Below are 27,567 nucleotides of genomic sequence, written 5' to 3' on the forward strand. Positions count from 1 at the left end.
ATGCGCCCACCCGCCACGCCACGCCGCAATCACACTCGCATTTTCTCCGGAAATGCAATCTCTAGTTTTATTTGTTCCACTATTAATCGATAACATACACTTCTGGTTCTACCCACCATTCAATCCTCTAAAGATAATTATTATTATTTCCCAGTAATGGTTTTCACCTACAGATTTATACTCTTATCATTAACACTTAGTTATGCAATTTACATATTAACTGTCACTGTATGTGTTATTTTTTAGGGTTCAATATATATTATAATGATTCAAACATTTTGCACTGTGTTTGTTTGATTGATTGATTGATTGATTGAGTACTTTATTAATCCCTGAAGGGAAATTGTAGTGTCGTAGCAGCAATAACAATTATTACAAAAAACATCACACAATGACATTACAATGAGGTAAATAAAAGAATTTAAAAAAAATTACCTGGGTGAGAAAAATAATCAACCAAACAAATTTAACTCCTTTAGAAAGTGACTGATCTGTTGTGCAGTGGTGCCCCGTAATTGATTATTAGCCATTAATTATATAATTAATTATGTAATTGCTAACATCCTTTCCACAACAGTGGATAGCGATATTTCAGGTGTTATTTTGTCCTTACTGCAAACACGTTTTAAGATGTGCTGAACAGTACAGGATTGTTTTGTATTTTCATTTCAAAATTCCATAAACTTTTAACTGGGCACAGGTAACAACTGCAGGCAGGTCAGTCCAGTAACTGTACACTTTTCTTTTCCTTAAATGCCTTTGTAATGTGAGCAGCAGGTGGTTTTGCATTGTGTTGATGAAAAATGCTGGATGTCCCTGAAAGAGATGACGTCTTGAAGACAGCAGATGTTGCTTTAAAATCTTTGTGTACTTTTCTGCATTAATGCTGCATCACAGAAGTGTAAATTACTTTTGCCAAAGGCACTGACACACCCCCATACCATGACAGACCCTGACTTTGGGACTTGTTGCTGATAACAGACTGGATGGTCCTTTTTGTCTTGGTCTGGCATCGTTTTTTTCAAAAACAATTTAGAATCCAGAATCATCTGACCACAATACATGTTTCCAATGTATGATGGTCCAGCCTAGATGCCTCCAAGCCCAGAGAACTTGAAATCACTTCTGGGCATGGCTTTTTTGCACAGTAAAGTTTTAAGTAACATTTGGGCATGTAACTCTGTATTGTAGTGCTTAACAAAGGTTTGCCAAACTAATCCACTGCCCATGTGGTATCAGCTATTGTTGAGTGGCGGTTCTTGATGCAGCTCTGTCTGAGGGATCAGAGATCACAGGTGTTTAACTAAGGCTTGTGCCTTTGCCCTTTACGCACTGAAACGCTTCCAGATTCATTGAATCGTTTATTGATGTTATGCACTGTAGATGGAGAAATATGCAAATGCATTCCGATCTTTTTTAAGGAAACGTTTTTAAACATTTAAATTTTTTCTCACACTTTTTTTTAATGGTTTTATCCCTGTTTTTGTTTTCAAAGACCCAGTCTTTCGTGGATACTACATTTTTTAACCAAATAAAGATTATTAAGTCTGGCAAAAGCAAACATAGAATTTCACAGTGAGATCATTATATCAGCACTCAAACATACCAGAACTAATGTGATGATATAGGGGTGCTTTGCTTCATCAGGCTAAAATATCTTGCAGTGATGTGACTAATATCAAATTAGTCAAGTCAAAATTGGTTGTATTTACTGCTGCTTAAGGTGGTGCAAAAGGTTAAGTTTAAATAGACAATAGATTGTTTACAAGAGCAACAATGCAATAGCATATGCAATATGCAATAACAAAGGCAGTCGGGGGGAAATTACTGCATACTACTCAATTAACACTCCATTTATAAGACTTAGATTTGAAAATGGACTCTTCAGTTTTGTAAAATGAAGATTAATAATAAGAGCTCTGTAGACTCACCATGTACTGTGATGTTGACAGGATTACTGCCTCCAGATTCAGATTCACACCAGTACACTCCAGTGTGGGATGTTCTGAGGGAGCTGATGCTGCATGTAGATTCTCTAACTGATCCTGATACTGATGAACAGTTTAACACTCCTCGATGGTCAGTGTATCTTCTCACTCTCCATTCAGTAGATTTACTCTGATCCACACAGCTCAGTGAGAGAGATTCATCAGTAAAGTGTTGAGTTCTGCTGGGACTGATGATCAGAGAAACTGAAGAAGATTCACCTTAAACACACACATGATCATTTACATGATTTTATCATCTGTTTTAACATCCATGCCGTAGAACAGTGACATTTCAACATTGTACAGATTCTAGTCATTCTAAGAAGTTTTTTTGTGTGTTCATGTTGGTTTTCTCCAGGTACTTCATTTACCTTCTACCTCCCAAAACAGACTGAATGTAAACTGGCTGTGTTATTTGTCCTTAGGTATGAGTAAGTGAATAGGTGAATGTATGGTGCTCTGCAATGGCTTATTGCCCTGTCTTGGTGCATTTTTATCTTAGACCCAGTGTTTTCACCCAGCAAGATCGAAACCAAGTGAATAAATGAATTTCGACATGGTGAATTAATAATTGATTAATAATTATTAAATAATAAATTATTATAATTATTAAAGTGATTAATAATAGTTTGATTTGTGTCTTTATTTAACAACATTTTATTTATAAAGCATTTGTTATTTTTTATAAGTAACAATGTTATACAACCCCAATTCCAATGAAGTTGGGACGTTGTGTAAAACATAAATAAAAACAGAATACGGTGATTTTCAACCCATATTCAATTGAATACACTACAAAGACAAGCTATTTAATGTTCAAACAGATAAACTTTATTGTTTTTTTGCAAATATTCACTTATTTTGAATTTGATGCCTGCAACACATTCCAAAAAAGTTGGGACAGGGACAACAAAAGACTGTGAAAGTTGAGGAATGCTCAAAAAACGCCTGTTTGGAACATTCCACAGGTGAACAGGTTAATTGGAAACAGGTGAGTGTCATGATTGGGTATAAAGGGAGCATCCCCGAAAGGCTCAGTCGTTCACAAGCAAGGATGGGGCGAGGTTCACCACTTTGTGAACAACTGCGTGAGCAAATAGTCCAACAGTTTAAGAACAACAATTGCAAGGAATTTAGGGATTTCATCATCTACAGTCCATAATATCATCAAAAGATTCAAAGAATCTGGAGAAATCTGTGCGAGTAAGCGGCAAGGCCGAAAACCAACATTGAATGCCCTTCGATCCCTCAGGTGGCACTGCATTAAAAACCCACATCATTCTGTAACAGATATTACCACATGGGTTCAGGAACACTTCAGAAAACCATCGTCAGTGAACACAGTTCGTCCCTCCATCTACAAGTGCAAGTTAAAACTCTACCATGCAGTGAAAGCCATATATCAACAACACCCAGAAACACCGCCGGCTTCTCTGGGCCCGAGCTCATCTGAGATGGACCGACGCAAAGTGGAAAAGTGTCCTGTGGTCTGACGAGTCCACATTTCAAATTGTTTTTGAAAATCATGGACGTCGTGTCCTCCGGGCCAAAGAGGAAAAGGACTGTCCAGATTGTTATCAACACAAAGTTCAAAAGCCAGCATCTCTGATGGTATGGGGGTGTGTTAGTGCCCATGGCATGGGTAACTTGCACATCTGTGAAGGCACCATTAATGCTGAAAGGTACATACAGGTTTTGGAGCAACATATGCTGCCATCCAAGCAACGTCTTTTTCAGGGACGTCCCTGCTTTTTTCAGCAAGACGATGCCAAGCCACCTTCTGCACGTGTTACAACAGCGTGGCTTCGTAGTAAAAGAGTGCGGGTACTAGACTGGCCTGCCTGCAGTCCAGACCTGTCTCCCATTGATAATGTGTGGCGCATTATGAAGCGCAAAATACGACAACGGAGACCCCGGACTGTTGAGCAACTGAAGTTGTACATCAAGCAAGAATGAGAAAGAATTCCACCTACAAAGCTTCAACAATTAGTGTCCTCAGTTCCCAAACGCTTATTGAGTGTTGTTAAAAGGAAAGGTGATGTAACACAGTGGTAAACACGCCCCTGTCCAAACTTCTTTGGAACGTGTTGCAGGCATCAAATTCAAAAAGAGTGAATATTTGCAAAAAACAATAAAGTTTATCAGTTTGAACAATAAATATCTTGTCTTTGTAGTGTATTCAATTAAATATGGGTTGAAAAGGATTTGCAAATCATCGTATTCTGTTTTTATTTATGTTTTACACAACGTCCCAACTTCATTGGAATTGGGGTTGTATAAAGCACCAGAAAGTTTTATAATTTTAAGGCACACACTATTTTATAGATCCCTAGTTCAGATAGCTGAGAGTCTAATAGAACAGTGTTTTTTGGTGGAAGGACAGGATTCATCTCTTCATTATTAAAGAAACACTATCACCATCTACGAGTTTATGTATATAGAATACTGCAGGCATGATGAGTGAAATATGGATAAAAGACAACATGGGACAAATTGTTCCAGAATTTTTTTTTTATGATAGTCAGGGAACTGTAGGGGAATTCAAGCTTGCAGGTAAAGTTTTTAAATAACTAATTTGTGCTCAATAAAATGTTCCCAAACACCAGCTGAACCCTTCTAACCAGAAGCTCATGATTGTTGAGTATTAGCACAATTTTTTTTACACTTGAAATCTTTAGATGATGATTCTCAATGGCTCAATGAATTTTTTGCAGCAACTGGAACATCATGACTAACATCAGGGCCCAGCCACACATATACTATTTTGACTTAATGGGCACAAATTGTTACAGTCATACTTTAAAGTCCTGTGAGAAGAACAGTCTCTGTTGTTATAGCTGAAAAGATCACAATGAGGTCACTCTGTTTTCATACCATTTGAGATGTCCAACAAGCAGCTGTAGCCTAGCGGTTAAGGTACTAGACTATTAATTGAAAGGTCACTGTTCAAGCCCCACCACTGCCAGGTAGCCACTGTTGGGTCCTTGAACAAGGCCCTTAACCCTCAATTGCTTATACAATACACTGTCATTGTACTGTAAGTCGCTTTGGATAAAAGTGTCTGCTAAATGCCAAAGATGTAAATGTAAAATGTTTGAGTGAGGCATGAGGAAAAGAAGAATGTGGTTTAATAATGAGACTATCACTTATTTAGGAGGAACTATTTTACTCACCAGTAACATTTACCCAGAGTGCAGTGCTGTAATGTGTGTAATAGACTGGGTTTCCTCTTCCAGCTCTGCACCAGTACTGGCCTCCATCAGAGACACTAACTGAGTAGATGGTGTAGGAGGGGTGTGTTGTAGTCTCAGTCTCAGTGTTCTGTGTGTGTTTGTACCAGTAGAAGTTCCATCCAGCAGTTTGGTTCAGTTCACAGTACAGAAGCACTAAGTTTCCTGCTAGTGCAGCTACTTTATGGTTAGATGTGAGTTCAGGTTTTGGTTTTTCTGCTGTTGATAGATAAAAAACACAGTTCAGTTCACATATAGATCTGATTATCACAGTAATCACTTGTACAGAAACACGTACCTACTGTCCATGTGATTTACTGTATCAGCCTTGATTAACAGCTTTGATAATTTTGTCCTCATAAATGTGCATAATTTAAAAAAAAATGCAAAATGCTTTGGCCCATTCAGAATATGCAGATGACCGTGTGCAGAGGCAGCTGGCCATCTTTTATTAGAAGTGATTCAAGTTAAATATTTATTTAACTTGTATCTTCTGTTTTTAAACCAGTGACTCACACTGAAGATCTGATAAAAAAAAATCTTATTAAAAATAACCAACATACAGCTCCAGAACACATGAAACAGACGTGTACACTAATAATATGATTTTTTATTATTATTTTTATTTAATACTATCATTTTTATGAACAGATGTAAATTATATATAGGAGTAATAGTTCTATTAATGGCTCCTAAACTACCTGTGATGGATTTGTGCCCTGTTTAGGGTGCATTTCTGCACTGGACCCAGTGACAAAAATAAAATGGTTAGTAAAAATGATACTAAATAAATCTAAAGTAATGCATCACTGCATATATGATCAGTCTTAATAAGCAGCTTTCATAAAGTGGGTAACATTTTAGTATTTTAATCATTCAGTCACAGAAATAAAACAGGTACAGACATTTTTAAATTCCCAAGTAAACCATGACAAAACTTTACGACCACCCACCTAATATTCTCACAGACACATGGACTCCATAAGATGTCTGAAGAAATCCTGTGGTACCTGGTGCCAGAACATTACCAACAGATCCTTCAACTTATCTATGTTATTAAGTGAACCGTCCTACAGAGCATCCTTGTGGCTTCTCTGGATAAATGATGTACATGTGCCAAGTCCAGATTATCTTGGGGTGAACAGAATTTGATGAACCAGTCAGCCTGTTATTATTTCTCCAGTATCCAGTTCCATATCTACATGCCCACTGTTTTTTCAGCAATGGGCAAGAGTTAGCATGGGCACTCTGACTCACATGCATCTACATCGCCACATACACAGAACGGTTTGATGCTCTGTGTGTTGTGACATTCACCTCATCACCAGGATTAAAATAATATGAAACTTCAGCCACAGTTGAACTTTTGTTAGGCTTCTGTAACCCCTCCCTAAAGGCGCCTAATAAAATTTAGGGAGTGTACATCTCAGTACCTATACAATATAGCGCGGTGCCTCCAAAAATACCCAAATACTTTAATAAGTATTTATACCTCCTTTTATTAAACAGAAAGTAAATGCATTCTGAAGCTGTTCGTTTTGTATACATAAAGAAATAAACATAGGCTGAAACCCCAATAAAGCAATATTCTCAATACTTTCTTTAAAAGAAAACAGTCAATAGAAGATGAAAACAAAAATTATTAAACAAAACAGTCTCTTCAGAAAATATTTACCAGAAAACATCAGTAGATACACAAATGTCCTTTTTAAAGAATGTTTATCAAATAACCCGAAATAACCCTTTAAAATGTTTTAGGGTTGTGTTAGTATAAGAGTTACAAGCGCTTGTATTTTAGAAAACGTTGGGGCCCATTTCGCTGGTGCACTTAGAAGATCCAAACGCTGGTGCACTTAGAAGATCCAAACGCTGGTGCACTTAGAAGATCCAAACGCTGGTGCACTTAGAAGAGCCAAACGCTGGTGTAGGTGAATCAGAATGATTCAATTGAATCGATACTCACGGGTCCCCGAAGCTCACACGAAAACAGGCGAACATCCACAGCAACAGCGGAGGAGTACTCACTTATTATTCACACGTTGCACAAAGCACTCAGTTCACTCGGAGCTGCAGTCCTCTTTGCTCATCCAAAACAGTTAGTAACTCGCTTTGCATGCCGTTCGCAGTTAGTGAGTCACATGTGTTCAAACGATTCCCGAAGCTCAAGGTTGTTGTCCTCGGGTTTCCCTCGGTAACGGTACTCACATGCACCTGTACACATGCACTGTCCAGTGACCGAAAACAAACCAAAAGTCAATGTTTGGGCCAATATACTTCGTATACCAAGTCGCCAAAACACTATTAACTTCAAGAAAGAAATAAAGATTACGAGCGCGAAAAACGGTCCGCAACTCCGTCTCCCTCTAACTTTCTCAGAACACACCCTCTTTCTTTCAGCCCGCCCATCCTCAATGCTGATTGGCCAACAAGGGGGCAATCACACTCCAAAGTCACCTAAATGGTCAAATACTGTAAAGAAGAACAGGAAACCAACAGGCAAATGGCGCGAAAACAGAAAAGGACTCTAGAAAACTGAGTTCTATAACTCTTAACATGAAGATAAATAAATATATATATGGCATATTTTAAAGGGTCCTACACTTCCATGTCACCACTGTCTCACCAAGGCTGCATGTGACACCTCATGCTGTTCTGGTGATACTTCCACCCAGTCAACTGGCCATAACAATGTGACAAAGTCACTCAGGTCATTATGCTGATCATATCTGCTGCATTTAACACGTGAACTAAAAATAAATCTCCCGGCCCTCACATGAACGATTGTTACAAAAGAAAAAAAGTAGGGGCCTGGTCCTAATGTATTGGTTGATTGGTGTAAACGTCAGCATGACTTCAGCTGTTTAATTAAACCTGGTTTTAAATGTTATGTAATAGTTTATAGCTTCATGTAATATTGCTCTGTGCTGATGATGGAGAATGTGGATAACACATTATTAGACAGGGCTGTGTTATATTGCTCTTGGCTTTTTGGCTGCTTAGGGGTTGGCACAGTGAATCTGGCCCACATAGCAGACTTGGTACAGTTTTTATGCTGAATGCCATAACCCTCTTTTTTATTTTAGTTTTTTTTATTATTTTTAACAATTATTTAATTTGTTTATGTAGGTCTTCAGGCTTCCTAATGGCTTGTTTATTAATTCATTCCATTCCAACTCATTACATTTTCTTTATTGTATGATAAGATTTTGTAAAATACTTTGTAAACAAGTAAAGATATTTTACTGTCACCCATGTAAAAAAAGTAATTTTGCCCTTAAACCTAATAACTGATTGTGTCAGCCTTTATTTATTTATTTTTTTAGCCATTTACTGGTGGACCTGCTTGTGTGATTTGGATCATCGTCCTACTGCATAACCCAGCTGTGGGGTGGACATTCACATCAGCATTTTCTGACAGCAGAATTTATCTATTCTGACCTATACTCCAAATAAGCTCTGTGTGATTCTTCAGCCACAAAGGCAATCCCAGCATTCAGTGCAGAACAACTTTTCACACAGAAAAATTCTAATACTGAGAATGAAAAAGGTTAATATTATTTATAAAGGTGTAAAATTGTTATTTATTTAAGTTTTGGGTTTGTCAGTGACATATTAACAGTTTTCGGTACACAGAGGGAGATGTTAGCTGGCGTGCTAGCTGCTTGTGTCGCTTCATCCCATTGGTTTTAATGACCTGAGGCTAATTTTGTTAGCTTAGTTAGCTAAAACTGTGGTCGTGGACACGAACAGCGATGACATAACTTGAGCATACATAATAATCTACCTTCTAAATTCAGTTAGAATCCTCTCAACTGAGGCAGCTGCCTAGACAGGCGGTGGGCAGCAGGGCAGCTAACCAGGTTCTCAGACAGACCCCTCAGTAACATTTTTTTACTGGTAAATTTCAATGACCATGTTATATCTGTACCTGAATCATTTTAGAACATGGAATCATTTGCTTCTTTTTAAAACCTTCTAGTCTGCTTCACAATATCAGGCAGGTTCTGTTTAAGTGATGTTTAGATTCAACAGGTCTGTCAGTAGTGGTGGGCGGATCCAAATATCGATATTATCGATACCAACGTTGGTATTGGATCGATACTAGTGTGATGGGATCGATACTTTAGTTTTACTATTTCTCCGCTACATTCAGCACGTTTCCCCCATTTCGTCAGAAAGTAAAGACCATGTCTGTACAGACTCACTCCTCTTACATCATACATTCACACCTCGCTCCTTCCCTTCTGCTCTGCTGTGTTTTGTTGTGGTACCGTCATGTTATGTTGTTAAAATCCTTACAGACATCGGTACGTTGGTAGGCATTGGAAGATTGTACGTTTTTGAATACTTTGCTTTGCAGATACAGAAATAGGGGAGATTTTATGGAAATAATAGTGTAAATTATACGTACGTAAAGTACGGACGCACCTTACGCACTTTGCGCTCCCTACACACATGAATCTGAGCATGTAGTGAGGTTCTTATTCCGTGTTTTGTTGAATGAGAGCTCTTTTCTTTTGACTTTGTGCTTAAAAATGTAAACAGAATAGCATTGATTTTTTATTTTAAATGAACAAGGACACATATATTCAGTCACTATTAAAATTTTACAAATGTATTCACCCAGCAAACACAACTATGCGTTAGCTGAACGGCTGCAACACATGCAACACATCAAATCGGTCCTTCCCCCCTCCTTGGACCCCTTTCAGTTTGCATATCGGTCAAATAGATCTACCGATGACGCAATACGCAATGATTCAATACGATCATTCCCCAACAGCTTATTCTCAAACTCGACAGGCTGGGGCTGAACACCTCATTGTGCAACTGGCTGTTAGACTTCCTGACTGGAAGATCACAAGCAGTACAGGTCGGCAGTAACACATCCAACACCATCACACTGAACACGGGGACCCCCCAAGGATGTGTGCTGAGCCCTCTCCTATTCACTTTGCGGACCCACAACTGCACACCGTTGTACAACTCCAACCTCTTCATTAAGTTCGCGGATAACACGACTGTGGTTGGTCTCATAAAGAACAACGACAAGACAAACTACAGGAGTGAGGTGAGTCACCTGTCCCTGTGGTGCAAACACAACAATCTTTCCTTAAACGTTGAAAAATGAAAGAGATTGTTGTGGATTTCAGAAAAACACGCACTCAACATGCTCCTCTGACCATCAACGGTGCTGTTGTGGAGAGGGTGAGCAGCACCAAGTTCTTGGGTGTGCACATCACTGAGGACCTCTCCTGGACTAATAACACAACATCTCTAGCAGGAGGTCTCATCAGCATCTCTACTTCCTCTGCAAGCTGAGAAGAGCCAGAGCTCCAGCCCCCATCATGTGCACCTTTTATAGAGGTACCATCGAGAGTGTCCTGACCAGCTGCATTACGGTATGGTACGGCGCCTGCACTGCGTCCTGCCGAAAGACCCTCCAACACATCGTGAGAGCAGCTGAGAAGATCGTTGGCACCTCTCTTCCCACCCTCCACGAGCTACACAACACCCGCCTCACCCGTAAAGCCCTCTGCATGGCAGGTGATTCCACCCACCCAATACACAGCTTCTTCAGTCTGCTCCCATCAGGAAGGAGACTTCGGAGTCTCCGAGCCAAATCTGCATTTGTCACTTTAAATGTCTAGGTTTTTAATATTGGGACCTCTATTTTTCAAATTAGATTTTAGTGCTATATTTTTCATACTTCTTGTGTCAGTGTATATATATTTGCGCTTTGTTGTGTATTCTAGTGTGTTTATTCTATTTTTATATTCTTTTTATTCTAGGTTTATTGTTTAATTAATGCTTAATGTTGCACCATGGGTCAGAGAGTAACGCAATTTCAATCCTCTGTTTCTCCTGTACATATTGCAGTATTGACAATAAAACAACTTTGACTTGATGGTAACATTGTGAGAAAGTAAAGCACCAGAAACAAGAAATCTGAGCTTTAAACAACTGAACTAATTCAGTTACTGAGAGCAGCTACTTACAAAAATGTATGTATTAGAATAATACACTTACATGTCATGAAAGTTCATTCAGGTTTAGCAATTTGATGATGCATCTACCTTAATTATTAAAAAGTATCGTATCGTCTCGATATTGGCGATGCTGGCCCTGTATTTACTTGGTATCGGATCAATACCAAATTTTGCTGTATCACACACCACTACCTGTCAGTAATCATGTCTGGGTGTGGCTAATAAAATTTAACACAATTTTTAACTAAAATATTATAACTGGTTGATTTAGTAGCTGAGGAATAATCACTTTTTCACACAGGTCAGGTAAGGCTTAACAGGATTTTCCCTCAACAAATAAAATCATCATTTAAAAAAATCTGTTTATTTGAGTCTTTGCTTATTATTAAATTGATGATTTGAAACATAAAGGTGTAACAAATATGCAGGAAAAAAAGAATTTGGGAGGGGACAAACACTTTTTCACAGCACTGTACAGATGTTATTAAATACAGAAGAGATGATCAGACTCACCTGATACAGTCAGTAGAACAGCATCACTGGGGTGTGAGGAACGTGAGCCTCCTGTCTCTGTTCCTGTACAGGTGTATTTACCTGCATGATTCTCTGTAACATCACTGATTCTGTACTGCTGATCATTACTGACAACTGAACCTCCTTTCTTCCAGCTGTAGCTCCAGTTCCTGACACCTCCTCTATTTACTATGTTACATGTGAGAGTAACAATCTCTCCTCTAAACACGTGATTATCAGGATTTATGATCACAGTGGGTTTTGGTCTCTCTGTAGAAAAGAAAATTATTTTCATTAATAAAGAAACTTTGTGGTTGTGAGTGTTTAATATTTGGAGAATTAAAACACAGTTGCAGTCACAGTCCACCAGTCAGTTCATGACTTAAAGCTCAAGTGCAGTTGGGTTTTGCAGCAGGAAAATGATCCAATGCACACGAGCAAGTCAATCACTGAATGGATCAAAATGAAGCTTTTGGAGCGACTGAATCAAAGTTCTGACCTACAGTGCCATCAGAAAGTATTCACACCCCTTCACTTTTTCCACATTTTGTTACGTTACAGACATATTCGAAATCCGATTTGAGTATAGTTTTCTTTTTAAAAATCTACACAAAATAGCCCATAATGACAAAGTGAAAACATGTTTTCAGACATTTTTGTAAATCTTTTAAAAGATAAGATAAGATAAGACTTTATTGATCCCCTTAGGGAAATTAACTTGTTACAGCAGTATGAAGACAGGAAAAAACAGAAAGAAATACAACTAAGTAAAAAATATTGCACACATAGTGTGTAGTTATTTACTCTAAAAAATATCTAAAAAATAATATATACATTAAAAATATGCAAAATATATTAGGTTATTGCACTTATTGTAAATAAATTACATATTGCACTTGTTATTACACCCAACATGGAAGATACGGAATGAGTGATATTATTATATATTATTATTGTTGTAAGCTCTGATGGCTGTGGGAATAAAGGACCTGCGGTAGCGCTCTTTCTTACAGAGGGGGTGGAGGAGTCTGGTACTGAAGGAGCTTGTTAGGTCTTCTACAGACTCATGTAGTGGATGTGTGGTGATGTCCAGGATGGAAGACAGCTTTGGCTATCATCCTCCTTTCTCCCACCTCTTCTACAGGTTCGAGAGGACAGTTCAAGACAGAGCTTGCTTTCTTGATCAGCTTGTTCAGTCTTTTTCTGTCTCTCTCCGATATTGCACCACCCCAGCACACCACTCCGTAGAAGATGGCTGATGCTACCACAGTGTCATAAAAGGATCTTAGCAGTGGTCGGCACACTCCAAAAGACCTCAGTCTCCTCTGAAGGTGGAGGCGACTTTGGCCCTTTCTATATAGGGCATCCGAGTTGCTAGACCAGTCCAGTTTATTATTGAGGTGAACACCCAGGTATTTGTACTCATTCACCATCTCAATGTCCAAACCCTGAATGCACACAGGTGTGGTGTGATGCGACTTTTTCCTGAAGTCGATCACCAGTTCTTTAGTTTTGCTGGTGTTAATATGAAGCACATTCAGTTCACACCAGGTAACAAAGTCCTTGATGATACTCCTGTAATCCTGTTCATTCCCGTCAGATAAACATCCAACAATGGCTGTGTCATCCGAAAACGTTTGCAGGAAACAGTCCTGTGTGTTATGTTGAAAGTCTGAGGTGTATACGGAAAAAAGAAATGGAGAGAGGACAGTCCCTTGCGGTGCCCCTGTGCTGCTAACCACAATGTTGGACACACAGTCCTGAAGCCTCACGTACTGTGGTCTGTTGGAGAGGTAATCAATCATCCACGTGGTGAGGTAACGGTCAACTCCAGCTACCTCCAGCTTCTTTCCAAGTAGTGATGGTTGTAGCGTGTTGAAAGTACTGGAGAAGTCGAAAAACATGACCCTCACAGTGTTTCCAGGGGTGTCGAGGTGTGAGAGGGATCTGTGTAACAGGTGGATGACTGCATCCTCTACACCAATGCCAGTTTTGTAGGCAAACTGCAGGGGGTCCAGCGTTGTGTCCACTATCGGTCGAAGGTGGTTGAGTATAATCCGCTCTAGAGTCTTCATTAGATGTGAAGTTAGGGCCACTGGTCTGAAGTCATTTAGCTCCCTGGGGTGCGCAGTCTTAGGCACTGGAACCAAGCAGGAAGTTTTCCATAGGACTGGCACCCTCTTCAAACTCAGGCTTAGATTGAAGATATGAAGAACCACCCCAAAGAGCTGGTCTGCACAGTCCTTGAGCAGTCTGGAGCTGATGCCGTCTGGGCCTGTGGCTTTTCTCACTTTGTTCCTCTTGAGTTATCTCCTCACCTGCTCAGCCGTTATAGAGATGCATGGGGAGGAATCTAGAGGTGGTAGACACAAGGAGGTTTCACCGATGAGTTGTGGGGGGTGGATTGGACCCAAGCGGTCGGGAATTGAGGGGGTGGTTAAGTGAGATAGCATGGATTGTTGTGGATTGGACACTGTTTGGTTCATATGCATGTGAATGGGGGGCATGGAGAAGCCTGAGTCAAATCTGTTGAAAAACAAATTCAGCTCGTTAGCCCATGTCCTGTCTCCACACACTGGTCCGTTTCCGCTGCTACTCTGTCCTGAAATTGTATTTAGTCCTTGCCAAACTTCTCTTGCGTTGTTTTGTTGAAGGTGTGCCTCCATTTTTTTCCTGTAAATGTCCTTGCATTCTTTTATTTTCCTTTTGAGTTCTTTTTGGACCCTCTTTAGCTCCTCCTTATCTTTTGATCTAAAAGCCCTCTTCTTTTCGTTAAGAAGTGCTTTAAGCTCAGGCATCACCCAGGAAAAATGTAAACATTAAAACATAATAGGTACATAAGTATTCACACCCTTTGCTATGACGCTCAAAACTGAGCTCAGGTGCATCCAGTTTACACTGATCATCCTTGAGATGCTTCTACAACTTGATTGGAGACCTGTGTGCAGGTGCCAAGTCCTGTTGGAAAATGAAATCTGCATCTCCATAAAGTTGGTCAGCAGTAGGAAGCATGAAGTGCTCTAAAACTTCCTGGTAGACGGCTGCGTTGACCTTGGACCTCAGAAAACACAGTGGACCAACACCAGCAGATGACATGGCACTCCAAACCATCACTGACTGTGGAAACTTTACACTGGACCTCAAGCAACGTGGATTCTGTGCCTCTCCTCTCTTCCTCCAGACTCTGGGACCTTGATTTCCAAAGGTAATGCAAAATTTACTTTCATCAGAGAACATAACTTTGGACCACTCAGCAGCAGTCCAGTCCTTTTTGTCTTCTGACGCTTCTGACGCTGAGTGGCTTGACACAAGGAATGCGACAGCTGAAACCCATGTCTTGCATACGTCTGTGCGTGGTGGTTCTTGAAGCACTGACTCCAGCTGCAGTCCACTCTTTGTGAATCTCCCCCACATTTTTGAATGGGTTTTGTTTCACAATCCTCTCCAGGGTGCGGTTATCCCTATTGCTTGTACACTTTTTTCTACCACATCTTTTCCTTCCCTTCGCCTCTCTATTAATGTGCTTGGACACAGAGCTCTGTGAACAGCCAGCCTCTTTAGCGATGACCTTTTGTGTCTTGCCCTCCTTGTCCAAAAGACGACCATTGACACCTTGCACAACTGTCAAGTCAGCAGTCTTCCCCATGATTGTGTAGCCTACAGAACTAGACTGAGAGACCATTTAAAGGCCTTTGCAGGTGTTTTGAGTTAATTAGCTGATTAGAGTGTGGCACCAGGTGTCTTGTACCTTGTCACAATATTCAAATTTTCTGAGATACTGAATTTGGGGTTTTCATTAGTTGTCAGTTATAATCATCAACATTAAAAGAAATAAACATTTGAAATATATCAGTCTGTGTGTAATGAATGAATATAATATACAAGTTTCACTTTTTGAATGGAATTACTGAAATAAATCAACTTTTTCATGATATTCTAATTTTATGACCAGCACCTGTATAAGCTGTTATAGGAGAAGACTAAGTGTCTTTTATTGGTAAATGGAGGTTGTACAAAGTATTAAATACACTGGTGCCACTAGCTGTGGTACATGTGGGTTTCTGAATAAAATATTATTTCATAAATAGTAAATTTCCTTTAATTCAATTATTTGTCTCATTTTCTAAGATGAAGCTGATTCACCAAAAGCTGAATTTTATTTAGCTTTTAATAAATCAGCACACACACACATACACACACACGCGCACACACATACACACACACACATACACACACACACAAACACACACACACACATTTTTAACTATGGTCTTTATAATACAGCTCATTGTGTTCTTACATTCACATTCATTTAAACTTCTAAATCACTTCTTGATTTGTTTTTGTTGCTGATTGTGTAAATTCTGTAAAATATTTAGCTGTTTCATGTGTGCAGAAAACAAATTATGTGACTGATGAGCGTTTTTAAGGTGGAATATCAGTTTAAGGCAGAGATAATATTACAGATTATAGCGCCGCTCAGGTGGTGCAGCGGTAAATTACACTAGCACACCAGAGTTGGGGTCTCAAATACATCTTATCGAATCTCAGCTCTGCCTTCCGACTGGGCTGGGCGGCAGTATGAACAACGATTGGCTGTTGTTCACAGGGTTAGGGGTAAAAAGTCGGATCATAGATCCTCATAACTGGTCCTCATAACTGGCCCCTGCTGGCTAACTGATGGCGTCTGCACAGGGCTGAGGAATAATACTGGTAGGGGTGTGGCCCTCCGTACACAGTGCCCGACAGTGTATGAACTCGACTCGTGCAGGTGAAAAATGCCGTCTGTACTGACTGTACGTGCCGGAGGGGGCGCATGTCAGTTGAGAGGCACCCTCAGTCAGCGGTGAAAGGTCAAATCAGTATAGAGGAGCAATCAGGGTAATTGGACACGACTAGATTAGGGGGGGAAATTGGGGGGAAAAGTGGGAAAAAAATATATATATATACAGTCCCTGACAGAAGTTCTGTCGCTTATCCCTGTTGTGGAAACAAAAGCTTATAACCTGACTTTAAATTCATCCATTGGTTTTAGAAATGACTCATATGAAAGCTGAAACCCTCCCAAATGAGGTTTAATTTACGAAAATAAATTTGCTTCACTGCAGAAATATTGATCATTTAATGAAAACAGAAAGGTCAGATTTTGGCAAGACAAAAGTTTTGTCGCCTTGTCATATAATGCACCCAATCCTAGTTTACAGCCTCACCTGTGCTCACTAATTGATCGGTTAATTAGTGGGTGTGTATAAAAAGAACCCCAGCACCCCAGACCTTCACTTGAACTGCAACTTCACCTCTGACAACATGCCAAAAATCCACCCTGCGACCAAAGCCTTGATTATCAAGAGGCTGAAGACCAGATCCACTGCAGAGGTGGCTGGCACCTTTAATGTGTCTCAGCGTCAAGTACAAAGAATTAAAAAAAGATTTGAAGAGACCGGAGATGTTTTTGACAAGCCCAGGTCCGGCAGACCCCGCAAGACAACTGCTAAGGAGGAACGTTTGTTGGTTAGAAAATCCAAAGCCAGCCCCTCTTCCACTGCAGCAGAGCTCCACCAGGCCTGGTCACCTCAAGTCCCTGTGTCAACTAGAACAGTTTGTAGGATTCTCTTGAAATGGCCTCCATGGTCGAATCAGTGCCCAGAAGCCAGCACTAAACAAAAGGCCCACGGCCTGCTAAACGGATGGACGCTGGAAAAGTGGCAGAAGGTGAATTTCTCAGATGAATCTTCAGTTGAATTACACCACAGCCGCCGCAAATACTGCAGGAGACCTACTGGAGCCCGTATGGATCCAATATTCACCCAGAAAACTGTTAAGTTTGGTGGTGGAAAGATCATGGTCTGGGGTTACATTCAGTATGGGGGTGTGCGAAACATTTGCAAGGTGGAAGGCAATATCAATAGCCTAAAATATCAAGAAGTATTAGCTACCTCTTACATTCCCAATCATAAAAGGGGTCAAATTTTGCAGCAGGATGGTGCTCCATCTCTACATCAAAGTTCCTCAAGGCGAAGAAGATCAAGGTGCTCCAGGACTGGCCAGCCCAGTCACCAGACATGAACATCATTGAGCATGTTTGGGGTAGGATGAAAGAGGAAGCTTGGAAGACAAAACCAAAGAATCTTGATGAACTTCTTTGCTATTCCTGATGACTTCATCAATAAATTGTATGAATCATTGTCGAACCGCATGGATGCAGTCCTTAAAGCTCATGGAAGTCACACAAAATATTAAATATGGCTCTAATAGCACCACAACTTCATTCACCAATGTTATGAAACATATCTTTGTATTTGAAGTAAATTATTTGTTTGATTTTCACATTACTTTCTGTGGGCGACAAAACTTTTGTCTTACCAAAATCTGACCTTTCTGTGTTCATTAAATGATCAATATTTCTGCAGTGAAGCAAATTTATTTTCGTAAATTAAACCTCATTTGGGAGGGTTTCAGCTTTCATAGGAGTCATTTCTAAAACCAATGGATGAATTTAAAGTCAGGTTATAAGCTTTTGTTTCCACAACATGGATAAGCGACAGAACTTATGTCAGGGACTGTATATATATATATATTACAGATTATTCATTAATACTGAAACAAGCACCAATTGCTCAAACATTTTTCCTTCTGCTACATTTATACAGAGTGACGAGGAAAATGAAAGTAATGACGAGCACTAACAGTGTAAAAAGTTCAGGTGTTATTACACAGAAATTAACTTTAATGTATTTTTTAAGAAGTTAATGGTGCAGTAATCAGATCAGACACAGTGACTGAACTACTGTAACATCTTAACAAGCCTCTCACCTCTACACCAGTACTGAATACATGCTGATGTGATACAGATGTTATTAAATACAGAAGAGATGATCAGACTCACCTGATACAGTCAGTCGAACAGAACTGGGGTGTGAGGAACGTGAGCCTCCTGTCTCTGTTCCTGTACAGGTGTATTTACCTGCATCAGCTCCTGTAACATCACTGATTCTGTAATGCTGTCTATTACTGACAGTTTGGTCTGAACCTTTATTCCAGCTGTAGCTCCAGTTCTGGACACCTCCTCCATTCTCTATGTTACATGTGAGAGTAACAGAATCTCCTCTAAACACGTGATTACCAGGATTTATGTTCACAGCAGCTTTTGGTCTCTCTGTAGAAATAAAATTTTTTTTATTATTGTGGTTTGTGGTTGTGAGTATTTAATGTTTGGAGAATTAAAGCACAGGAAAATGATCAGATTCACACAAGCAAGTCAATCACTGAATGGATTAATACACAAACAAACAAATAAACAAGATGAAGCTTTTAGAGCTGTCGGGTCAAAGTCCTGACTTGAATTCCATCAAGATGCTGTGGGGAGACATTAAACAGGCAGTTTTTACTAGAAACTTTAACACAGCTGAAAAAAGAGCAAATTAAATTTACTCCACAGTGACATAAAAGATTCTTCACAATCATTTTCTGTGCAGTCGGTACTGCCAAGGGGGGAAAAACTACTTATTAGGTTTGGGTCCAGGGGCGCAATTCCTGGTGAACCCTGGTGAAAAATTGTTTTTAAACAAATCTTTATTTATAATAAATAAAATTATTAAATAAAAGCTGCATCTTGAGTTTACTCATGTTGTTTTTATCTTCTATTAAAATTAGTTGGATGATCTAAAACATTTAAATGTGACAAATTATTAAAAACATAAAAAAACTGGGAAATACTTATTTACAAATACTTGATCCCAGTGTTTGTGAACCCTGACCAGTTTAAAGTAGGTAAAAATTTAGAATATTTAAACATTTATTTAAAGCGGGGTTGTTGTAGCTCAGTAGTTAAGGCACTGAACTGATCAGAAGGTTGCTGGTACAAGCTCCACTACCATCAAGTTGCCCTTAACTCTCAGTTGCTTGCATTGTATTTGGCCACAACTGTAAGTTGTTTAGATAAGACTGTCTGCTAACTACAATAAATGTAAAAATACATCATTTCTTTGTTTAGTTTCATTTTACTGTATGTTTAAATATTAAATTAATTAGTGCAGTTACTTTACATTTTACAATACAAGTAAATTCTGTTTCATTGTGTTTATATTTATGGCACTTTAAATGTATCTAATATAAGTTTTATCCATCAAGAAAATAAAGCTTTTAAAAGAATTGTAAACACACTGGTGTGGAGTTTGCATGTTTTCCCCGTGTCTGTGTGGGTTTCCTCCGGGGGCTCCGGTTTCCTCCCACAGTCCAAAAACATGCAGTCAGGTTAATTGGAGACACTGAATTGCCCTTTAGGTGAATATGTGTGTGTATGAGTGTGTGTGTGTGTGTGTGTGTGTGTGTGTGTGTGTATGAGTGTGTGTGTCTGCCCTGTGATGGACTGGCGCTCCGTCCAGGGTGCTACTGTGTGCCTTGTGCCCATTGAAAAGCTGGGATAGGCTACAGCACCCCCAGCAAACCTGATTGGATAAGCGGTTAAGAAAATGTGTCATTCATGTCATTCAAGGAAGATGATTCCGTCCTTCTCGCTGACACCACAATATATATATATATATATATATATATATATATACAGTATATATATATATATATAAATATATATATATATATATATATATATATATATATATATATATATATATATATATACAGTGTATCACAAAAGTGAGTACACCCCTCACATTTCTGCAGATATTTAAGTATATCTTTTCATGGAACACTGACAAAATGACACTTTGACACAATGAAAAGTAGTCTGTGTGCAGCTTATATAACAGTGTAAATTTATTCTTCCCTCAAAATAACTCAATATACAGCCATTAATGTCTAAACCACCGGCAACAAAAGTGAGTACACCCCTTAGTGAAAGTTCCTGAAGTCTTAATATTTTGTGTGGCCACCATTATTTCCCAGAACTGCCTTAACTCTCCTGGGCATGGAGTTTACCAGAGCTTCACATGTTGCCACTGGAATGCTTTTCCACTCCTCCATGACGACATCACAGAGCTGGCGGATATTCAAGACTTTGCGCTCCTCCACCTTCCGCTTGAGGATGCCCCAAAGATGTTCTATTGGGTTTAGGTCTGGAGACATGCTTGGCCAGTCCATCACCTTTACCCTCAGCCTCTTCAATAAAGCAGTGGTCGTCTTAGAGGTGTGTTTGGGGTCATTATCATGCTGGAACACTGCCCTGCGACCCAGTTTCTGGAGGGAGGGGATCATGCTCTGCTTCAGTATTTCACAGTACATATTGGAGTTCATGTGTCCCTCAATGAAATGTAACTCCCCAACACCTGCTGCACTCATGCAGCCCCAGACCATGGCATTCCCACCACCATGTTTGACTGTAGGCATGACACACTTATCTTTGTACTCCTCACCTGATTGCCGCCACACATGCTTGAGACCATCTGAACCAAACAAATGAATCTTGGTCTCATCAGACCATAGGACATGGTTCCAGTAATCCATGTCCTTTGTTGACATGTCTTCAGCAAACTGTTTGCGGGCTTTCTTGTGTAGAGACTTCAGAAGAGGCTTCCTTCTGGGGTGACAGCCATGCAGACCAATTTGATGTAGTGTGCGGCGTATGGTCTGAGCACTGACAGGCTGACCCCCCACCTTTTCAATCTCTGCAGCAATGCTGACAGCACTCCTGCGCCAATCTTTCAAAGACAGCAGTTGGATGTGACGCTGAGCACGTGCACTCAGCTTCTTTGGACGACCAACGCGAGGTCTGTTCTGAGTGGACCCTGCTCTTTTAAAACGCTGGATGATCTTGGCCACTGTGCTGCAGCTCAGTTTCAGGGTGTTGGCAATCTTCTTGTAGCCTTGGCCATCTTCATGTAGCGCAACAATTCGTCTTTTAAGATCCTCAGAGAGTTCTTTGCCATGAGGTGCCATGTTGGAACTTTCAGTGACCAGTATGAGAGAGTGTGAGAGCTGTACTACTAAATTGAACACACCTGCTCCCTATGCACACCTGAGACCTAGTAACACTAACAAATCACATGACATTTTGGAGGGAAAATGACAAGCAGTGCTCAATTTGGACATTTAGGGGTGTAGTCTCTTAGGGGTGTACTCACTTTTGTTGCCGGTGGTTTAGACATTAATGGCTGTATATTGAGTTATTTTGAGGGAAGAATAAATTTACACTGTTATATAAGCTGCACACAGACTACTTTTCATTGTGTCAAAGTGTCATTTTGTCAGTGTTGTCCCATGACAGGGGTGTACTCACTTTTGTGATACACTGTATATATATATATATATATATATAATTTATGTTTTTATGTATAAATAATAATATGTTACGTATATGTACATCTGTTACATTTGTGTATGGATGAAAAATGATGATACTTTTTTTAGATCGTTCAGCCCTAACTTGGTCCATTCCTGCTCATAAACAACTGAGTCTGTCATTAACACTCATTTTAAACCCAATCAGGACATCACTACCTCTCTCCAAAACAGGTTTATTGTTATAATTTTAATTATTCAACATTAGTCTTTATTTATTTAAAGTAAAAAAAAAAAAACAATCATATCAACTGAAGCATTTCTTCTGAGCTAAGTGATCGTTCTGCAAATTATTTGGTGAAATTATTACACTAATGTTTTGACTTCATCAAAATTGTAAAAATGTATAAAACATGACAAACCTTCAACTGTAACAGTAACTAGATCACTGTACTCTGAGTAGTAGTTTCCTCTTCGTGCTATACAGTTGTATTTTGTTGTTCCTGCATTAGAAAGTTTCTCACTGATTTTGTTGGTGGTGATTTTATCTGCAGAGATCTGAGGATTTACTTGCTGATCATTTCTGAACCAGATGAAAGTCCATCCTGTAGACTGATTCAGATCACAGGTCAGAGTAACGGTGTCTCCAGTGTAGATGAAGTTCTGAGGTTCTAATCTCATAGTTGGTTTGGGTTTAGCTGTTAATAGAAAATAATGAAGCATTTAAAGCTGTTTGTTCTTTTACAACAAATCCAGCAGTTTAATCACTTTTATTTTCTAATTTTCCCAAAATTCTAACCAGAATCTGCTGATAAAAGCTACGATGTTGAGACAGCAAGAGAAAGCAAATAAAAACCACATCATGTTTTTATTTGCATTTTATTTGATGTCAGACAGTATGAACCTGAGATATTTCATGTTTTCTCTGCTCAACTTCATATTACTTGTTAATAAACATCCATCTCTTTATTACAGACTGGCAAAAAGTTGGGACAATAAAGCATTCACCACTTTGTAATGTTGCCATTTCTTCTTAAAACACTTATGAGACATTTAATGCTGCATCACAGAGTGTAAATGACCTTTACCAAGGGCACTGACACCCCCCCCCCCCCCCCCCCATACCATGACAGACCCTGGTACTGACACACCCCATACCATGACAGACCCTGGTACTGACACGCCCCTATACCATGACAGACCCTGGTACTGACACCCCCCCATACCATGACGGACCCTGGTACTGACACACCCCCATACCATGACAGACCCTGGTACTGACACGCCCCCATACCATGACAGACCCTGGTACTGACACCACCCCCATACCATGACAGACCCTGGTACTGACACGCCCCTATACCATGACAGACCCTGGTACTGACACCCCCCCATACCATGACAGACCCTGGTACTGACACGCCCCCATACCATGACAGACCCTGGTACTGACACCACCCCCATACCATGACAGACCCTGGTACTGACACGCCCCCATACCATGACAGACCCTGGTACTGACACACGACATACCATGACAGACCCTGGTACTGACACACCCCATACCATGACAGACCCTGGTACTGACACACCCCCATACCATGACAGACCCTGGTACTGACACCCCATATCCAATGACAGACCCTGGAACTGACACACCCCATACCATGACAGACCCTGGTACTGACAAACCCCCATACCATGACAGACCCTGGTACTGACACACCCCCATACCATGACAGACCCTGGTACTGACACACCCCCATACAATGACAGACCCTGGTACTGACAAACCCCATACCATGACAGACCCTGGTACTGACACCCCCTATACCATGAAGAACCCTGGTACTGACACACCCCCATACCATGATAGACTCTGGTACTGACACACCCCCATACCATGACAGACCCTGGTACTGACACACCCCATACCATGACAGACCCTGGTACTGACACAACCCCAAAGCATGAAAGATCCTGGCACTGACACACCCCCATACCATGACAGACCCTGGTACAGACACACCCCCATACCATGACAGACCCTGGTACTGACACACCCCCATACCATGACAGACCCTGGTACTGATACACCCCCATACCATGACAGACCCTGGTACTGACACACCCCATACCATGACAGACCCTGGTACTGATACACCCCCATACCATGACAGACCCTGGTACTGACACACCCCATACCATGACAGACCCTGGTACTGATACACCCCCATACCATGAAAGACCCTGATACTGACACACCCCCATACCATGACAGACCCTGATACTGACACACCCCCATACCATGAAAGACCCTGGTACTGATACACCCCCATACCATGACAGACCCTGGTACTGACACACCCCATACCATGACAGACCCTGGTACTGACACACCTCCATACCATGACAGACCCTGGTACTGACACACCCCCATACCATGACAGACCCTGATACTGACACACCCTCATACCATGACAGACCCTGGTACTGACACACCCCATACCATGACAGACCTTGGTACTGACACACCTCCATATATTGACAGACCCTTGTACTGACACCCCCCGACACCATGACAGACCCTGGTACTGAAACACCCCCATACCATGACAGACCCTGGTACTGACACACCCCATATTATGACAGACCCTGGTACTGAAACACCCCCAAACCATGACAGACCCTGGTACTGACACACCCCATACTATGACAGACCCTGGTACTGACACACCCCCATACCATGACAGACCCTGGTACTGACACCACCCCCATACCATGACAGACCCTGGTACTGACACGCCCCCATACCATGACAGACCCTGGTACTGACACACCCCATACCACGACAGACTCTGTTACTGAAACACCCCCATATCATGACAGACCCTGGTACTGACACACGCTATACCATGACAGACCCTGGTACTGACACACCCGCATACCATGACAGACCTTGGTACTGACACACCTCCATATATTGACAGACCCTTGTACTGAAACCCCCCGACACCATGACAGACCCTGGTACTGACACACCCCAATACCATGACAGACCCTGGTACTGACACACCCCATACCATGACAGACCCTGGTACTGACACACCCCATACCATGAAAGACCCTGGTACTGACACACCCCCATACCATGACAGACCCTGGTACTGACACCCCCTATACCATGACAGACCCTGGAACTGACACACCCCATACCATGACAGACCCTGGTACTGACAAACCCCCATACCATGACAGACCCTGGTACTGACACACCCCCATACCATGACAGACCCTTGTGCTGACACACCCCCATACCATGACAGACCCTGGTACTGACACACCCCCATACCATGACAGACCCTGGTACTGACACACCCCCATACCATGACAGACCCTGGTACTGACAAACCCCATACCATGACAGACCCTGGTACTGACACCCCCTATACCATGAAGAACCCTGGTACTGACACACCCCCATACCATGACAGACTCTGGTACTGACACACCCCCATACCATGACAGACCCTGGTACTGACACACCCCATACTATGACAGACCCTGGTACTGACACACCCCCATACCATGACAGACCCTGGTACTGACACCCCATATCCAATGACAGACCCTGGAACTGACACACCCCATACCATGACAGACCCTGGTACTGACAAACCCCCATACCATGACAGACCCTGGTACTGACACACCCCCATACCATGACAGACCCTGGTACTGACACACCCCCATACAATGACAGACCCTGGTACTGACAAACCCCATACCATGACAGACCCTGGTACTGACACCCCCTATACCATGAAGAACCCTGGTACTGACACACCCCCATACCATGATAGACTCTGGTACTGACACACCCCCATACCATGACAGACCCTGGTACTGACACACCCCATACCATGACAGACCCTGGTACTGACACAACCCCAAAGCATGAAAGATCCTGGCACTGACACACCCCCATACCATGACAGACCCTGGTACAGACACACCCCCATACCATGACAGACCCTGGTACTGACACACCCCCATACCATGACAGACCCTGGTACTGATACACCCCCATACCATGACAGACCCTGGTACTGACACACCCCATACCATGACAGACCCTGGTACTGATACACCCCCATACCATGACAGACCCTGGTACTGACACACCCCATACCATGACAGACCCTGGTACTGATACACCCCCATACCATGAAAGACCCTGATACTGACACACCCCCATACCATGACAGACCCTGATACTGACACACCCCCATACCATGAAAGACCCTGGTACTGATACACCCCCATACCATGACAGACCCTGGTACTGACACACCCCATACCATGACAGACCCTGGTACTGACACACCTCCATACCATGACAGACCCTGGTACTGACACACCCCCATACCATGACAGACCCTGATACTGACACACCCTCATACCATGACAGACCCTGGTACTGACACACCCCATACCATGACAGACCTTGGTACTGACACACCTCCATATATTGACAGACCCTTGTACTGACACCCCCCGACACCATGACAGACCCTGGTACTGAAACACCCCCATACCATGACAGACCCTGGTACTGACACACCCCATATTATGACAGACCCTGGTACTGAAACACCCCCAAACCATGACAGACCCTGGTACTGACACACCCCATACTATGACAGACCCTGGTACTGACACACCCCCATACCATGACAGACCCTGGTACTGACACCACCCCCATACCATGACAGACCCTGGTACTGACACGCCCCCATACCATGACAGACCCTGGTACTGACACACCCCATACCACGACAGACTCTGTTACTGAAACACCCCCATATCATGACAGACCCTGGTACTGACACACCCTATACCATGACAGACCCTGGTACTGACACACCCGCATACCATGACAGACCTTGGTACTGACACACCTCCATATATTGACAGACCCTTGTACTGAAACCCCCCGACACCATGACAGACCCTGGTACTGACACACCCCAATACCATGACAGACCCTGGTACTGACACACCCCATACCATGACAGACCCTGGTACTGACACACCCCATACCATGAAAGACCCTGGTACTGACACACCCCCATACCATGACAGACCCTGGTACTGACACCCCCTATACCATGACAGACCCTGGAACTGACACACCCCATACCATGACAGACCCTGGTACTGACAAACCCCCATACCATGACAGACCCTGGTACTGACACACCCCCATACCATGACAGACCCTTGTGCTGACACACCCCCATACCATGACAGACCCTGGTACTGACACACCCCCATACCATGACAGACCCTGGTACTGACACACCCCCATACCATGACAGACCCTGGTACTGACAAACCCCATACCATGACAGACCCTGGTACTGACACCCCCTATACCATGAAGAACCCTGGTACTGACACACCCCCATACCATGACAGACTCTGGTACTGACACACCCCCATACCATGACAGACCCTGGTACTGACACACCCCATACTATGACAGACCCTGGTACTGACACAACCAAATAGCATGAAAGATCCTGGCACTGACACCCCCCCATACCATGA

The 27,567-nt window shown here is 41.7% G+C and overlaps 1 protein-coding gene across 1 annotated transcript in view; it reads right to left on the reverse strand.

Moving 5' to 3' along the window:
- Window positions 1-27,567, reverse strand: part of LOC134311986 (uncharacterized) — a 57,646-nt gene that overhangs the window by 10,934 nt on the left and 19,145 nt on the right. Inside the window, exons 5-9 of the mRNA XM_062993635.1 lie at window positions 22,377-22,652; window positions 18,608-18,877; window positions 12,947-13,861; window positions 11,722-11,991; window positions 5,162-5,434 (exon numbers count right to left, since the gene is read on the reverse strand). Coding sequence (XP_062849705.1) covers window positions 5,162-5,434; window positions 11,722-11,991; window positions 12,947-13,861; window positions 18,608-18,877; window positions 22,377-22,652 — 2,004 coding nt within the window. The remainder of the gene's footprint in view (window positions 1-5,161; window positions 5,435-11,721; window positions 11,992-12,946; window positions 13,862-18,607; window positions 18,878-22,376; window positions 22,653-27,567) is intronic.

This window comes from Trichomycterus rosablanca, chromosome 4, assembly GCF_030014385.1.
Source record: "Trichomycterus rosablanca isolate fTriRos1 chromosome 4, fTriRos1.hap1, whole genome shotgun sequence".
In the NCBI taxonomy this organism is placed as follows: domain Eukaryota; kingdom Metazoa; phylum Chordata; class Actinopteri; order Siluriformes; family Trichomycteridae; genus Trichomycterus; species Trichomycterus rosablanca.